This window comes from Prosopis cineraria, unplaced genomic scaffold (genome assembly GCF_029017545.1).
Source record: "Prosopis cineraria cultivar Desert tree isolate PC_DT_omini unplaced genomic scaffold, ASM2901754v1 PC3, whole genome shotgun sequence".
Classification (NCBI taxonomy): domain Eukaryota; kingdom Viridiplantae; phylum Streptophyta; class Magnoliopsida; order Fabales; family Fabaceae; genus Prosopis; species Prosopis cineraria.
Window position 1 is genome coordinate 10,864,375 of NW_026555334.1, and position 18,566 is coordinate 10,882,940.

The window sequence follows — 18,566 nt, forward strand, 5'->3', positions numbered from 1 at the left end:
ATCGATGTGAATTAATTATTAGTTATGCTGTTAATGTTGTAATAATAAGTAAGTGGAGTAATCAAGAAGTGATTAAGCCTATATAGCTTATAGCACAAGTCACTTCCATCAAACTCCTTAATTAAGCTAATTAAACACAGACAACAACTTGCTGTGTACAGGTCGATCGATTTCATGTTTCATACATAACATAACTTCTCAGTTATTGACTATGCAGAAACCGTTGACATGTGCTTCGCTGTACCAACGTTTTTTGGATAATATTGAGCATCTTAATCTCAATCATGCCAAAATCTTGTTTATTTTCTATAAATGATGATTGAGTCGAGTAGAAAGGATAAGTTTTTCTGGTTAAGGGTTTAAACTTTATACATGCATAATTTTATGTTAGATGACACAATTAAGTATTAAATACACAAATAATATGTTCAATATTTATTAATAATCACATCTTTATTAAATACGCATTGAATTCATTTTTAAGAAGTAAATTACATAGCAACTAATTAATATTTTAGGCAATTATTTAAAAATAGTATTATATATTTCTAAGCACTTATGAAAGATTATATGTCACTCTTCATATTTTATCATACACTAATTAGATACTTACCTTATATCTCAAGGACACTAGGAGGTGTTTGAATATTTAAAAAAAAAAAAAAGGAACATGCTTCAAGCTTAATTAGCTGGCCATTGTAATTTACGCATTTGAATAAACAAATATAAATATTATTTACAATTACAATATAATATACACATTACATGTACATGCTTATTTTGTTGATAAAGAATATACAAGAACCCTAGCTGGCTGGCTCGCTATTTATATATACACAGATGCAGCGGCAACAAAAATTAACCACAGTAAAAATGAATGAATTAACCTATCCTCTCCTACGAAGAACAATTTTACCTTGTGCATCTTCATGCACAATAGCCAAAACTTCATGAGGAGGCACATCTCTCCAGATTCTAGGCTCCTCCAAGAGATGTCCCATTTGAGCAAATTTATCAGCGGCCCTATTCCCTTCCCTATATATATGACTAAAGACCACGTCATTCAGCTCTGGAAGTATTGAATTTATCTCACATATATGTTTCTGCACTTCCATGCACCTCACTTTCCTTCTCTTCAATATTATCTCCACCAACGTCTTTGCATCTCCTTCAAGCCACAGCTTGTCATTCCACCCATTTTCAAGAACCAGCTCAAGCCCTCGCCGCAGCGCCGTGAGCTCGGCGATGGTGCTGTTCGCCCGGCCGATGGACTCCGCGTAGCCCAAAAGGAACTCTGCCTTGTGGTTCCTCACAACCCCTCCAATGCTGGCTCTTCCATTGATGCCTTTGCATGAGCCATCAAAGTTGAGCTTTGTCCAACCTATTCTTGGCTTCTTCCATTCCACTGGAATTGCTTCCTCATTGTTATGCAAATACCTAATCACATTGCAATATATCGGACTACGTGGCACCACCACTCTGTGTTGCCATCTAATCATGCTTATCACCTGTAACATTGTAATCTCTCAAACCTTTGATGGTGATGGTGATGATGATGATGGAAATGAATGTGGCTTGGGAATGGAGAGCCTTATGATTAAAGAGATTCCATTCTTATAATGAAAGGGATGCTGAGAATAATGAAGATGTTGGAGTGAGAAAGGAGGAAGATGAGATTCATAAGTTAAGATATATATGAAGAGAGATAAGAGAGGTTTCTTTTGAGGAGTTCTGGACGTAATAGAAAGAAGAAGAAGAAGCATATTGGCTCTTGAAACGTTTGGTGAAGAACATTACGTGCATGAACACTGCCATATAAAGACTGCACCGGAATTGAGAAGCTAGCTAAATCAGTCAACAAGGACAATATAATAATACTGCTCATTGAATTGTTTATTCCCGAATGAATTGTGATCAGTAAAAACTTTGTTATTCCAATTTGGGAATCTGAATCATGACTATATTTGCCAGCGCTGCCAACAACCATACACTAATTAACGTGGGTGTATCAAAAATTAATGAACAGACAGAATTCGATCGAGAATATTATCTTCTTGGTCAAACCAGCGAATTGGGCTTTTGAAATTATATATGTGATGTTACAATATAATATTGTTGGTGTATTGATTTTTGATCGAGCTAGGGTGCCTTCTGAAATTGGCACTGTTTTGAACTTGCTTGGTTTTTAATTATATTATCAATCTGTTGACAATTAATTAAAGGATAAGCCATGTGGTCTTCTGTTACGTGCTATTGCTATTGGCTGTTTTCTAATACATCCTTGCCCCAATTTATAAAATATTTTTATAAAAAATTCTACATCTCAAAATATAAGACATCTTAATAAAAATAATATTTTAATATTAATTTTTTCATATATATTTTTTTAACATTCTTTTACCAATGGAGTATTAAATATAAAAAAAATTAAAAGTTTATAAATTTGTTTTAAAAAATAAGATTATGAAATGTATTTAATGAACTTTATTAATACGTAAAATTTTATTTAAAAATATCTTACAAAGGATAAGATAGTATCAACTTCATGTGGCTTGGTCTGTCATGTCTTTTGTATATGTAATTTAGGATATTGAAGTAATAGATTTTTTTTGTTTATTGCCAAGTAATAGATCTTCTCAATTTCAATTTCCGTGAGATAGGAGACAATTAATCAACACGTGATCTTTTTTGGGGTTTATCCGAGCCAATTAGCTCACCTCAAAAGTCAAACATAGTATTTAAATTTTGAAAATTCGCGTTGATAAAAATGATTATCTATCTGAGAGCTATTACAAACTTTTTTTGGGTTGGGTTATTAGTTTTTATTTTGTAGTTTCACACATTTTATTTTGGGTTATATTTTCTGAACTTTTCTAAATTTAAACTATATGCTGGTCTTACATATGTAGATTTTGAAATAAATCACAATATTTATAGTTTATAAAGAATATATCATTTTATTTTATCAAAAAAACAGAATTATATCATTATATAGATTTTAATATGTATGATATTTTAGACATATTGGAATCACGTGGACCTTTTCGTTTTGGGCTCCATCGAAAGGAATTGGGCCTGACAGATATATCAGTTCCGTTTTTTTTCACATCACCTTTTTGGTTGGGCTTTTGACCATATTTGGGCCAAAGACATTAAATGTTTGGGGTTCCTCAAAACAAATTTGTTGGATAAGCTTGCAGCCGAAATAAATTGTTCGACAAGCACTTTTTTTTTATTTGTTAAGATACAAGTTCAATGGGCCAAGATTATTTTTCAAAAATCTTTTTCATGCAAAATACTTGGGGTTCCTTTGTTTTTCTTCTTCTTCTCGTCGTTTGTGGTTAGGTGCTATTTCAATTGTTTTTCCTCCTACCAAAAATTTTGAAGTTCTATGGTGTGGTCCTGTATTAAGAAATAAAACAAATTGTTCATAAAAAATAATCAATCAAGCGTGATACTGCAAGACGTGTCAGAGATATAAGGTCTCAAAAGAATGGAAGAACTTGACTTTTAATCAAATGTGAAGAACCCGGTCTCCCTTATCACAGTTTACTTAGATGTGAAAATGCGAAGTAAAGAACACTAATATAGATGCAAAAAAGTGGAGATACATTAATTAAAGAAAAAGAGTGGCAGGTTATTCCGACCATATAATGAAAAATAAAAGAATCAAGCTACATGATAAAAAGAAAAATAAAGTAACAAATGCAGAGTCTAAGACTAATAGTTTGTTGATGCTGATGATGACTATTGAGAGAGAGCTCAGATTTATAGATAATCCTGACTTGATGTTCAAGCTCCATGACCACCACTTTCTTTAAATTTAGAAAACACTTCATCTATCATGTTTACTCATCGTAGGTGATGGTCTTGACTTCATGGCTAAAACTTCATAAATATTTTTTTCATATAATTATTTTAAAGTCAATTAAATTAAATTGGGTTAGAGCCTCCAAATTCACAATTCAAGTGCAAGCATAAATATTGAATATTTTACCCAAAACAATGTTGAATAATTTCTATGCATACTCATTAATAGTTGCAATTTTAATGATCATCATGAAACCCTACTTTTTTTTTCTTGTAGAAAAAAAAGTTTAGATGGGTTAGGTCACATGGACTCACAATTCACTATGGCCACAACATACTTTCATATTCAAAGAGCACTTACAAAAATATTTATGAATTATCTACCAACAATATCTTCTCATTGGCAGCAAAATTTGATCACATAATTTTATAGATTATAAGTCAAATACTTACTCACTATTCCAACTTTTGTTGGTCATACAACGCTGACTTTTAAGTATCACTTTTTGGTGTCACAAAAAATGTGTCACTAAAAATTTTGTATTTTTGATGGGCCTGTTTATAAACCAAGCCTATCGAAACTTTCCTCGGCCCAAATGTATGAAACAAGACAATTCATTTATAATGTGTTTGATGGGTTGGAATGAATATGCTTTTTTTGAAAAAAAAAAAGAAGAAAGAATGGAAATGAGATAACATCATTTAAAATCTAGTTTGGTATGTGGCGAATAAGATACATTACAATATTCAGTAAAGTAAAAATAAGAAATGAATGGAAAAGATATAATTACATTTGACCAAGTTGTTCTTAAAATTAAAATATGAAGTAAATCTTTCTTTTAATATGCTAGGGTATTTTTGACTTTACACTACATTGTATAATTTCATAGGGTAGATTGCTATCATTCATTGCATGCTCGTGGACTTAATGGAAACGAAAGAGAGTTGCAATGAAATTCATATCAAGCAAACATAACAATTTGACTTGGCACACTATTTTTCCCTTTCCTTTAATATTTTTTTTATGATAAAAAGTTTAGGTCCAGGCATATTTATAAACTTAAAGAAAACTTACAAATCATCCACTAATAAAGTCTCATATCAGTAATAAAATTTGAACCCATGATTTTGTGAATTATAAATTAAATCTTTACTAAATAAACCAATTATTATTAGCTCCTTTAACCACTTTTAGCTCAAAGCAAACATGTCATTGGACAAAACAATTGTACACTGTAATAAACGGTATTATCATTATCATTTAATTAAAAAAAAGTATTGTTATTGTTAACACTCACGTTCAGAAAAGAATTGATAATATACGTTGCAAGCTGCTTTCAATGATGTAATCAAATGTGTTTGTTAGTGTAATTGTGATTATTAGCGAAAAAGAAATTGATTTAAAGGCACCGCCCAGACGAGACAGGCCCCACAAACGTCCCTTTAATCGCATCCAACTTGCTAAAAATATAACTTACGTACCCTTTTTTATTTAATTGTCAATAAATATGTTATATTGCCACGTCGATGGCCTCAAGTGGACAGTCATTTTATAATTATTTATGTGACATATAACTATTCCCGGAATCAGTATTTTCTTAGCCCCATCGACAAAAGCATTTTTTTTCTATTTATTTAGCATATTATATAACCTGCAGGCAAATATGAGCCCCAAATTAAAATAATCTTTTGACCAAGCCTTCCAGTTGAAAATATCATAAAATATATTCCCTGTTCCTATATTTTTTATATATTTGTAAAATTAGTGACGCAGTCCTAACCCTCACTAAATTTATAAATGTCGAACAAAAATTTTTTATAACTAAATTCAATTTTTTCAGTAGTTTCTGACCTCACGTTTTCCGTACAGAAACTCTCCATTTTTTATCTTTTCTCCAGCATTTTTCTAGTTATAATTATTAATATCACTGTATGAAGTGAATATGTTTCAGGAATAGATTATTTAATAAATGATTGTGATTAGATAAATGAAGGGAAAATGATAATGAAAAAAAATTGGAGAGAATCCGTGTCCCATATGTTTCATTAAAGCTAAATTTTATATTGAATATACAGCAGCCGCATTTTCAATTTATTTATTAAATGCAAAAAAAAAAATCATGTTAAATCGACATGAGCATTGAGAAGTCTCATCCTTCAAATAAATGACTAGTTTAATTATTAGTCTTTTTGGATAGAATAAACGTAATTGAAAAAGTCTAGTAGTTTCCCCTTTATCGCCTTTGTTGCAGATTCCTAATCTTATCCCAAAAAAGGAAAAATAATTATAATTTTTTGTGAAGGAGAATAATGATGATTATAGTCTGTTAATTACTCTTTCTTCCTTTATACAATAATGTTTTTAGAGTCAGAATATTGAATCAAAAGGGCCAAAAGTTCATAATTCATATGGTCTAATTGGGTTGAAAAAATTATCAAATTAGTAACATAATAATTGAATAAAAATAATATTATATATATAACATGTAATTAAGAAAATCTATAAGTTGTTAATAAAATGATATAACATGACTGTTAATTAATAATATTATAAATTATAATTTTATAACTTATTAAATATAAGTGAATTTTGATTCAATTAGATATGAGTAGGCTCAAAAGTATATATATTTATATCTATAATTGTCAATATTTTTATAAAAAAAAGATCTCAAATTATATTTTATATATGTGAATGGTCAAAAAATAAAATTGACTTTTAGTAAGATTTAATTTTTAAATTTTTTTAGTTTTTTTAAAAAATTAAGTTTTTTGATATCATGTTTAAAACCTCCAGTTTTTTAAAAATCGCTCATATTCTTGATTCAATAGAAATTCAACTCCGATCCAATTTGACTGAATCATAAAAAATATTTTTTTTATTCAAATTGAGTCATTAACGACTTTGATCGACAATCAAACCGTTCAGGTTGATTCAGTTATCAAATCATTGCTATGTAATCCCCTTTCTCAATTCCCCAAAATTTTTTTATCCCTGTTCACAATTTTTCCCTAAATGATCTTGAAAAAAAAAAAAAACTAGAATTCAGGTCCTGAGGATTGAAAAAGATACAACAAACACGAGAGTGGGTCATTCAATTAAGAAAATGGTCTTCAATACCTAAAATAATTAAGATAACGATCCCTTATTATAATATGAATCTATTTATTGTTAAATATAAAAAAGGATTATTACGATTTAAAAGATGGAGTAAATTTAAAGAGAGATAAAATGTCATTTTCGGATCAAATGAAACGAAAGCAATGGTCACGCTGGGAAGTACCGGGTGGTAGCCATCCAGCGAGTCTTAATAAGAGCCCCTAAACGCCGTTGATCCTTTTCTTGGTTCTGTGTCATGTTTCTTCAATCCATTTCCATGAACCTCACAAATCAATTCTTACATATCTATAATCAATTTTTTTTATAAAAAATATATTTCATATTAATAAAGCCCAATTGATGACTTCTTTAATTCCAAATCTCATCTACCCTAATGTACACCACATATCGATACTCATCGTCTTCTTAGACTTTCTTTTATTTAATATTAGCCTGACATTTTCGTAGACTTGAAAGCCCAGCACGTATTCAACATTTTTATCTAACTACCACTCACTCAATCATATTTATAACGTATTGAGAAATATTATTAATTTTTTATTATAAATTATTTTTTTTGCCCTTAATTTAATGTTGGAGAGAGAACATATATCGTTAAAATTTATATATTTAACAGGAGTAAAATTAAAAAAATTTTAAATTTTTTAGTATTAATAATTCGGGGTCAAGCCCGACGGGCTAGCTTAAATCAGCTCAAAAAAATTAAGATTGAGTTTAACTATATAGACTTTTTAAAGAGGATAAGATACTTTAAGTTTGATTTGAACAACCCAAATCCATCCAAATTACCGGCTCCAAAATTTTTAAACAGAATTAATAAATTTTAAATTTTGTTTAATTTTAATAAAATATGTTAAAAATTAATTTATAAATAGGATGATAGGAATATTACGCAGTCCTACTAGACTTTCAATTTGCCGACCAACAATTTTATATGCTTCTTGATAACAACATCTTCAATCCACACAATACTGGCCACCCATTACCATTCCAGTCTCCTAGTCGGTAAAACATGTTGACAATTGTTACTTTACAGAAAAAGAATAAAAGGCATTTTATTTTTAAATAATTGACGCCTCTTTTATGTCATGCTCCAAAGGACTAGCATTTCATTGTATATATGCCTTGATATGCACACAGATATTGATTTTCTAGCGCGACATTCTATATTATATTTATATTTGTCTATGTCCCCACGCAAATAACATTTAAAAAAATTAGAAAAAAAAGCCGAAAAAAATGGGTTCGTGCTCTTCACGATGTAGTAGTATATGAGAAGATGTTGAGCAGTAATAGAGCTTACAGAAAGTGAGAGTACAAAATCGAGAATCATGATTAGATATAATTCTTTTTTATAATTCTTTTTACAAGTAATTTTTTCATAAAAATATAAACTATCAGTTTTTTTTTAAATGTTATCCTTTTATAATTTTCTATGACTAGATTAAAATATTATATATTAGAGTGAACATATTTTCAAAGGTAACTATTTAATAGAATTAAACTGAATATCTTTAATTTTTCAGACAATATCAATAATTTAATTATTTTTTTAAATTTTAATTCTAATAAAAAATGTAGTTTTAAAATCCGTGTTAATCCAGCATGTTAGACTAATAAATTGATGTTATAAACTTCACGTCGTGTCCCACACAGCTCCACACTCTCTCACATATCGTCCACCCTGGGTCCCTTATATATATATTCATACAACGTTCTCCATCACTATGCACTCTGCACATAGCTGTCTCTTACTCTTTATCGCTTTTTAGTGCTTATAACAATCCCCGCGCTCCTGCCGGAATTATGACGACTCAACACCCGGTGGAGTTCGACGCTGACTCCATCGCTTCTTCTCCTCGCTCCGACCATTTTCACGAACCCTTGCCCCGTGTCCGCTTCATGTGCAGCTTCGGTGGCAGGATATTACCCCGCCCCCACGATAACCAGCTCCGATACGTCGGTGGAGACACCCGAATCGTCGCCGTCAATCGTTCCATCTCTTTCTCCGGTCTCCTCCTCAAGCTCTCCAAGCTCTCAGGTACTGATCAGTGATCGGAATTACAGCTGATCTGCTTCTTTATTTGTATCAGCGTTTTAATTTCCTGCAAGTGAATTTAACTCCGCGGGGATGGAATTGGATATGCAGGCACTACCAATATAACAGTGAAGTACCAGCTTCCCAATGAGGATCTAGACGCGTTGATTTCCGTGACGACGGACGAGGACGTGGAGAACATGATGGAGGAGTATGAGAGGGTAGCGCAGAATCAGAACCCGAGGTCGGCTCGTCTCCGGCTATTTCTGTTCGTTAAGGGAGAAGATTCTAGAGCCGGCAGTATCAGCTCCTTACTGGACGGCTCTGCCAACCGCGAGAGCTGGTTTGTCGACGCCCTCAATAGCGGCGTAGACAGGCTTGAACGGGGCCGTTCCGAGGCGTCGTCCATGATTTCTGAAGTTCCTGATTATCTCTTCGGGTTGGAAAACTCCGACGAGGCCCAAATCCGAGAACCAAGGTCGAAACTCCGACCGGTTGTCAATGACAGCGTCTCCTGTTCGGATCCTGGGTCGCCTGCTCCGGCTGTATCCTCTCCGTTTTGCTCCACCTCATCGGCTCCGAATGTGCCGTCCATGCCAAACCTCCCACCGGTTAAAACCAAACCGGATAACCCAGTTCCTGTTGTTGAATCGAAAGAATATCACATTGATGGTTTTCAACCCGGAAATCCAGCCGGTCAGGCACCTCACTACCCCTTGGATTCTACTTATCCGGGTCATTCTGTACAGCCAGTTCCAGTTTATTACTATCCGGGTCCGATTCCGGTTCAGCACGGGCAGGTGCCAGTCCAACCGGTAACAATTCAGGCGCCTTATATGCAGCCATACCCGGCGGTGGTGCCAGCTCAGGTGCCAGTGGGTTATCACCAAGTGGTTACAGGTTCGGCCCAAGCATACGCCGGAGGACTGAGACCCGTCGGTGGGATGCATCCATACGAAGCGGCGCCGACGGTTCTTCCTGATAGCATGAGGCAGCAAGCGTATCAAGCAGTGCCGAATTCCGGAGGTGCCACTGTTTATTCGGTGATGGCAATGGCCAGCGGGGACGAATCGCAGAGACCCGGAAATGAATACGGAACGGTTCGGGGCACCAACATGGAATGATTGGGCCACAACATGTGATGAAATCAAATTATTTGAAGTGGAAATATATAAACAGCTGTGAGGGTTGAGTTTAAAAAAAAAACACGAAAATAAAAAAAGATTATTGTGATTAAATTTAAGTTTTGTGCAAAGTTTGGCAGAATTCTGTACATATATTGGAAGAACTTAATAAATGTATGCAAGAAAGGTTTGGTTCTGTTCTGTATCAATTGATAGTGTAGTCCATGTTTTTTGTTTGGATATTGTGTTAGTATATTCATATCGTGGAAAAATAATTATATAGTTTAACACTTCGGACTTAAGAGTTGAGAGTTGAGAGAGTAAGAGGAGTTCTGGTGTTTTTTATTTTTTTTATAATAATAATAAATAACAACATGCAGTGATGATGATTATGAAATGAAGAATAAGGTCAAGTTGGTGGGAGTGGGACAGAGGATCTCTCACATCTGTGAAACTTGAACAAGCATTGGTGCATTATTGACTAGGTAATTGAAGCAAGAATATTCGTGTTCATTTATTGTTCCTTCTCTGCCTCCAAAGAAGCAAGATCTTTTAATATCTGCCCTCAGATTGTCTAATGCCACAAGTCCACAACTACAAGCCACAAGCTTCACGTTGTGTTCAATTCCATGGTCCATGGACAGTGTAATTATGAGCCACTGAATTGACTGCGCACACAATCTGAGGCTTTTCTAGCTGAAACTGAGAATTTTGGTGACGCAGAGTCCAGACCCATGAGGACTGTTTCATGTGGAGGCTTCCTGATATTGCTTGGGCGAGCGTCTTGTTGTTTGTTTTATTTAATATTGTGTGTGTATTTCACTTTTTTGAGTTATTCTAGGAGTTACTATGTCCTGCCAGTTAGTCTTGTTTGTCTATGCACCTAGCTCAAGTTTGCCACTTTGCCATGATCTCTTACATTGGAGGAGGTTATCAATTTTAAGATGTTTCTTGTCCCTCTTCGTCCCTTACATTAGCACTTTCTTAGATGTTGGTGCACTAAATGTTAGAAAGTGCAGCTTCCATCTCTACAAGGCTTTGGTTTTACTTGTGCAAGACCAATACCTTGTTATAGGAGATTGTATGTGGCGGTTCCTAGCTTGAGTTATTTTAGTGTTTGTAATCTTGGTTTCTATTATTAGTATGCTTGTCCTTCTGTCAATTAAACAATTTATTGTTGTTTATAAATAATGTGGTTTATTACAAATTTTATGCTCTCTCTGGTCGTCTTAAATAAAAGACTTAGTTAACTAATTCAAGAAAAAATTTAAAAAAAAATGATTATGTTGAGTATTTATTATTATTGTGTAAAAATATATGTCACTTTTCCTGTAGTTAGAAGCTAGAACCAAAACAAATTTTTCAATTGGATATTATATTTAGGACCCGAATTTTTTTTTTGGAGTGAAAAATGAATTTCATTTAAAAGAATTGATATATACAATCAAGGACTAGCCAAAAAGGCTAACAAAAAAACCTTCAAAGACATAACAAAAACTACTAAAATCAAAGATAAGTATCAAAAGATCGGTTCAGGTTCTTAGCTTAAGTAGTGTACGTGAATAGAATACAAAGATGGTGAAAAAGATCAATTGGAGTAGGAAGATTCCCCACAAAAATACGTCCCTTCCTAGTTTCCCCAAGCTTCATATTTAGGACCCGTATTTAATACTTATGTAGGTGTTGTTTGTTTTTTTGTGACCGAAAGATTATTTTGGGCTACTGTTAAAAATCCATGTTCTAGGACCACTCTCATCCGACCAATCTTATACACACACAACTACTATTTCCACCTTAAAATGTAAGTTCATTATCTAATATTTCTGTGATCCTATTTATAAATCACTTTTAATATATTTTATTAATATTAAAAAAATTTTAAAACTAATTAATTTTTTTTAAAAATTTAATAAGTTCTTCACTTTGACCTTATTAAATATACATACTTCAATAACATATTTTCTCTCTTCAATGTTTAATGAAAAGTAAAAGAAAAAATTTATAATAAAAATTTAATGACATAACATATAAATAGGATCAAAAATTTTTTTTTTGCTCTATAAATAAGACCAGTGGAGTATTATGAAAAACCTAACTTATTATCACCAAGATTTAAGGGTAAATTGACTCAACTTCTTCAGCTAATTAAACCAAGTGCCTGTCTAGAAAATGTAGATCATTTTATAAAATAAAGCTGCATTGATGAAAAGAATAATAGGAGAGAGAGATAATAAGAGATAGTTATTTTCATTCATCATGCTTGTGTAAGCAAGAGAAAACAAGAAAAGGAAAATAGTGAAAAATTTTATGTGGACAATAATAATTTTACTATTTTGAAATAAATACTTATATATAATAAAACTTATTATTCTATCATATTTTTTTCATATAATTTCCATATATTTCTAATTGAAGTTTAAATATAATTTTAATCTTAATTTATGATTATTTTATTCAATTTAAATTTTAATTATAAAATAATTCCAAAATTAAATGTTGTTATCCCTAATTTTTTTTTCTCTCACATTTCTCCCTTAATCATAGCAGGAGAGAATGCTGCCTCTCTGGTTTATCTTTCCTCTTTTGCTTTCTCTATTTTTTTTCCCCTTCACTTTTTTTCCAATCAAACATATTGTAAATGTTGTATTTCCTAATTTATTCCTGTTTGTGAGAAATATAAAGAGTATATCATTAATAATAAGACTACAGCTTAATAAAAGCAATCTTAAAGTGTCTGCATAACTTTTCAAATTAAGTTCCAAATGCCTAACTAATTTTAACAAACTCTATTAGTTTGTGTAATGTATTTGATTATTTATAAGTGACTTACATTTTGGCATGGGATATGTATCTGACTTCTTAGCTGTAATTACCTATTTACCAAATAATTTAAGATTTAAATAGGACTCGACATTTAGCTTTTTTACCACTTAACCAGGTTTCACGGCATCAATAAGTTTATTAATTAATTTATTTTTTGTCCAAACAAGACACTTAAAAACTCATGATAGAAGAAGAAAAATGCATTCTGAGTTAAGTAATTTGCTATATATTTTCAATATATATTGAGTTTTTTTAGCCAGCTATATATTGATTGAATTGGCATGGCAACCGACTGACCACAACTTACCCTATACAAATTGATAGATATTATAAAATTATTTATTCAAGATATAGTTTAAACAATTTTAAATATTAATGACCCTTAAATGTAACCTTCACATAATTCTAATTTGATGGGATTCATTTCAACTGGCTCTTTCTGACACATACTAGCCCTTCACATGATCTTATCAAGTAAAATCTCACCTAAGAACTCTAAAATACAAAAAATTATATTATAGGCTTAATAAAATTTAAAAATACACTGCAAGCCTGGGAGCTTTTTTTGTAATTTTTTTTTGTAGAGAAAAAAAAGCAATTGTCCTTGTCTTAAGAACATGTTCATGTATATACAACATAATATTTATAAATTCTCACCGCAATATTCATGAATGCATTGAAAATACAAAAAAAAAAAGAAAAGAAATTTCACAATCCAACTAAACTACCAAACCAAAATAGAATGGGTTAAAAATCTGAGACCCAAATGCTTCACTTTGTATTGAAAAATTTGTGAATCTAATTCATAAAAAATTCATCCAATAAAATGAAAAAATTATAAATTTCCAAAATAATAGACAGAAATATCACAAATAGGGCCATTGCAACACCCATCAAAGGAGTAGTTCCCCAACCAAGAGCTACTTTAACATATTCTAAATTCAAAGGTTTCAATAAATTCACTACAATAATTCATTTTGGATTAGATCTAGAACTACTTTCAATAGTTTGTGTAGCCATAAATCCCATTTTTTATTTATTGAGATATGTTAACTTTGTATATCATTCCGCTATAAATAAATGATCTTATCCTAGATCCATTTTGGTCTTGAAATTATATAACAATGGAAACAGCAACCTTAGTTGGCACATTTGGTGAACATAATTTAACTTAAAATAAAATGTATAAACAAGCAAATAATGAACAACACAGTACCTATAAATACAATATAATGTCCATCAATTCTCAATAAAATAAATATATATATATATATATAGACCTGCAACATTTATACAATATAAAATTCATAATAAATAACATACTTTCATTAAAACAATGTACTTTAATGTTCACAAATTCTCAACAATGTCTACCAAATATGTTTTGTATTCACGAACATTATGTTGAAAATTTATAAATATCATGTCATTGATACATGCACAGTCTATTATATCTTGTTTTCCCCAAGAAAATTTGTAAGAAGAATCTTTGGGTTTGCAGCATAATTTTTTGTATTTTGTGGGCGTCTGAATGAGATTCTCCCTTCTTATTATCTTAATCACACCTGAACAACTCCCCGCCACCAATAATCCTTATTTTCAACTTTTCTGGTACTTCACTAAATTCCATGCGAAGCAGAAGTGATACTCGTAATAAAGAATTAGCGATTAAAAAAAGGGAATGATAGTTGCTCCTTTTGTCATTATATATAAATTTTTAACTAAATTACATAAATTAATAAAAATTAAATATTTATTTAAAATTATAACAATATTTTAATTTTATTCTTAATTATTATAAATAAAAAATAAATCTCATTTTTCAAGACAAATTAAGTAGTACTTATCTTTTTTTCCTTTTAATGTATTAAAAGTATAATAATACATTTATTAAAAAATATATTGACAACCTTTTATAGTTAGAGATAAAAAAATTTAAAAAAAAATCTCTTATATATAGAGATAAAGAAAATAAGTCTTAAAATTTTGAATTAATGACAATTAAGTTTTTAATAAATTTTTTTAAAAAATTAGTTAAAAATATTAATTTAAATAATTATAAATTATGAGTTTAAATTGTAAATAAATATTTAAATATTAAATGTAATTCTTAAATTGTAACAGAAATTTTTATTTATGATTATTTAAATTGATATTTATAATTAATTTTGTAAGAAATTTTGTCAAAAATTTAATTATTATTAATTTAATATTTTAAAACATAACTGACATTCTTCCAAACAAAATCTAGTAGTACGAGTTATCATGGAAGATTAATTAAAGTGAGTGACGGTAAAGCAGGATTCCTTTTTATTTAAGCTTGACAAAAGAGACTGGTCGGGAGAAAAGAGGAGAGAATTTTAACTAAAAATCAAGAAAAAATATATTTACTAATAGGTCTTAAAAAATATGAATATTTTCTATAAGATTTTTAATAAATTAAAATAAAATGAGTGATTAAAAAGATCAAAATGCCCTTCTACAAAATAAACAATTACTTGATTACTATCTAAGTTTACTTGTACTTATTAATTTCTTGGTAATACTTATTAAATATTTAACTAGTTAATTTCGTAATTTTATAATCTTAAAAATATTACTTGTCAATTTCATAACTTTATTTGTTAATTTGTTAATATAACTTGTTAACTATTTAATTTGGTTTGTGAATCATTTTCAAGACTTATTTACTCAATTTGACGTAAAAGTACTATCATTAATTGTTAATTTTTTTACTTTATTTATTAATTTATCAATATTAATTGTAAATTACCTAACTTCATCTTTTAATAATTATACTAATATCAATTATCAATTATTAATTATCTAACTTTTACTCATTAAATGACAATATCAATTATAAATTATGCGACTTATTAATAATCATACTAATTTAATCATTTTATCCTAAATGTGAAATCATTACTTATTAATTTTTTAATTTTATTTATTAATTTACTAATATCAGTTGTCAGTCATTTTTCTTTCTTTTGCATAGGAGCATTTAAGTCTTTTCAACCACTAATTTTATTTCAGTTCAATTCAAAAACCTTGCAAAGAATTTTTAAATTTTTTTTTAGCCCATTGATAAATATTTTTTTTTTCTTAGTTGAAGTTCTCCCAAGAAAAAAGAAGAAGAAGAAAGGAGCTAAAAATATTTTGACTGTCATGATTGAAAGGAATATAATTCTCTTACCTTTTTTTTTTTAATCTTCCCACGCTTTTCTTCACCACCCAAAAGGATTCTTCTTCCCTAATTTCATTAACATGGTTCTTCATTGCATTCTTTTAAGTTCTAAGAAGTAAGGACTCTTCAAGCATTAATTAGCTCACCGACTTTGGCTCAGAACATATGTTCATCATCTATTGTTTGCATCTAAAGCATTATAGAATTGGTTAGTAGCAGAGGAAGCACTGGCCACCCAACATGTTGCCATTGGTCCGTATCTTTGATAGTCTTCGGAAAGTCAATTTGTTAGATTGTTGTCTGTACTGACTGGAAAAATATCCAAATTGTAATAATTATTTAAAAAAAAGTTAGAAGACCAGACAATGATTCTAATCTGCATTACGAGCAGACACAATAATGCAGTTTCCTTGTTTAATCTTTGCCTACAATAGCTAAGCATTATTAGTTTAAATTTATCAATGGGACCAAAACCTGTAACTTGGTCATGATAACCTCAATATTTTTCTTTTTCCCATGTGGAAGAAAATATAATGGTAATATTTTGACTTAGATAACACATGTTAAAATCTCTAGATACTTCTACTCTCGCATGTATCTTCGTCTTTCCCTGACTTCAATGTGAAAAAAGCTGGGATAGGAAGGAACAAAGGACCCAACTAAGAAGACAACCATTCTTTTCTTTATCATTATCAACACACAAAGCGAAGCTTCTCACTTTCTTTTTCTCATCATTACAAATTTCATCATTTGATGAATTGGTGAGAAACAGGAAAATGGAGTTTGATCTTGAAGACCCACTTGCCAGCTTTGAAGAGCAGCAAAACTGTAGCATCTCCGAACTCTTTGCCTGTGAATCTGATCATATGCCCGCTCAAAACTGCATTTCCTTTCGTTGTGAAGCTGTTTCTCTCATATCACAGGTGAAACACTAGTTTCCTCTGAATGGTCTGGTTTAGACCATTGTTGTGTTCTTACATTAGATGTTGTTTGTTTTAAACTATGGTTTTGTTTCCCAGGTTCAGTTTTCCTGCAATTTGGATCCTTTTGGAGCTTACCTTGCAAGAAACTACTTGGACCGGTTCGTGTCCAGGCAAGAGATTAAGGTATATGAACAAGTTCCTACTTACTTTCATAATGGTTTAGTTGCAATTGTAGAACTTTCCTTCATTTTCTCAGTAACTAAACACGGCAATTCTCCTTGTGAGTTTCCAGCAAGGGAAGCCATGGTTTCTCAGACTCGTTGCTATGTCCTGTCTTTCGCTGGCTTCAAAAATGACCAACACACCCTTCTCAATTTCTGATTTGCAGGTAAGCCTTCGAACTTAATAATTTTTTTTTACATGACATAAACAGATTGACTCTACGGTTTGTACTTTAATTAAGTTTCAATGCAAGATATGAATATGATGGCAACTCAAAATTAAAATGATGTTCTGTAATGAATAAATCAGATTGAAGGTTGTATGTTTGAGGCTAGAAGCATTCAGAAAATGGAGCTTCTTATACTCGGAGCTTTAGAATGGCGAATGAGGTCAATCACACCTTTTTCGTTTTTGCATTTCTTCATCTCTTTAACTGACCTTGAACTCAAAGACCCATCAACAAAACAAGCATTGAAAGAGAGAGCTTCAGAGGTCATCTTCAATGTTCATTATGGTACATACTGTATTACATTGTTTTATTCAGAAAACTCACAATTCTATGTTGATTTTCACTTTAAATTAGCTCAAACTCTGACCTCTTTAAGGCTTTTGGCTTTAGACATCAAATTTCTGGGGTTCAAACCTTCCATTGTCGCTGCATCTGCACTTATTTGTGCATGTCGTGAGCTATTCCCTCTGCAATTTTCTGCTGTGAGAGCTTCAATTGCAGCTTGTGAGTATATTGATGAGGTAAATGGCATTGAATCACTATTCTCTCAAGTAAGTGATTTTACCCTTATGATTCAGGCTTAGTATTATGAGTTAATGAGAGGGTTTATGGTGGTGATTCTAGGAGACAATATGCAGATGCTTCAATTTGATGCTGGAGATGAAGAGGATGGAAGCAGATGAGTCAGCTTTTGACTATGATACAAGCGTTATAAGCACAGAAACTACAGTGAGCACTGAGCGTGCTGGAAAGGAGCATCAAAAAGAGGAGAATCTGATTTTTCTTTGACTCTGAGCTTCATTATTATGAATATTATTATTTTTTTCAAATTCAGGAGGGATGATAAAGAAGCTGAGGATAAAAAAAAAAAAAAAACCTATCTATGTATCTGGTTCATATGTTCTTCGTGCCCAAAATCCTGAGCCAGCAGAGCGCCAAATTTCCTCTTTGGTCTTCATTATTGGGACCCCCAACCACCTGACTCTCATTTATCACAAGTACTTGTCCCAGCCTTTTGTAAAAATAAAAACCAGAAGTTGTTAAATCTAGTGGCGAGGCCTTGTAATTCTATGTCATAAATTGCAGCTG

General features: G+C 31.2%; 2 protein-coding genes across 3 annotated transcripts; both read left to right on the forward strand.

Annotated features, from left to right (window-relative positions):
• The first annotated feature begins 8,643 nt into the window (after positions 1-8,643).
• Positions 8,644-10,302, forward strand: LOC129306439 (uncharacterized). Its single transcript, XM_054947053.1, has 2 exons — positions 8,644-8,972; positions 9,081-10,302. The coding sequence occupies exons 1-2, from the start codon at positions 8,738-8,740 to the stop codon at positions 10,091-10,093; spliced, it is 1,248 nt and encodes a 415-aa protein (XP_054803028.1). The 5' UTR covers positions 8,644-8,737; the 3' UTR covers positions 10,094-10,302.
• Positions 10,303-16,684: 6,382 nt separating this feature from the next.
• On the forward strand, positions 16,685-18,469 carry LOC129304547 (putative cyclin-D6-1). Of its 2 annotated transcripts, XM_054944233.1 has the most exons (6): positions 16,685-17,026; positions 17,123-17,209; positions 17,319-17,414; positions 17,558-17,762; positions 17,868-17,998; positions 18,102-18,469. In XM_054944233.1, the coding sequence occupies exons 1-6, from the start codon at positions 16,880-16,882 to the stop codon at positions 18,264-18,266; spliced, it is 831 nt and encodes a 276-aa protein (XP_054800208.1). In that variant the 5' UTR covers positions 16,685-16,879; the 3' UTR covers positions 18,267-18,469. The 2 variants fall into 2 exon arrangements, with proteins under 2 accessions (XP_054800208.1, XP_054800207.1); XM_054944232.1 differs by having other exon boundaries at positions 17,558-17,998.
• The last annotated feature ends 97 nt before the right edge of the window (positions 18,470-18,566 follow it).

Bases quoted from the DNA above. Each gene is read 5' to 3' on its own strand.
- LOC129306439 (XM_054947053.1), top strand. From the start codon at position 8,738: ATGACGACTCAACACCCGGTGGAGTTCGACGCTGACTCCATCGCTTCT. The intron at 8,973-9,080 runs GTACTGATCAGT...TTGGATATGCAG, and splicing joins CAAGCTCTCCAAGCTCTCAG to GCACTACCAATATAACAGTG.
- LOC129304547 (XM_054944232.1), top strand. From the start codon at position 16,880: ATGGAGTTTGATCTTGAAGACCCACTTGCCAGCTTTGAAGAGCAGCAA. The intron at 17,027-17,122 runs GTGAAACACTAG...TTTGTTTCCCAG, and splicing joins CTGTTTCTCTCATATCACAG to GTTCAGTTTTCCTGCAATTT. The intron at 17,210-17,318 runs GTATATGAACAA...GTGAGTTTCCAG, and splicing joins TGTCCAGGCAAGAGATTAAG to CAAGGGAAGCCATGGTTTCT.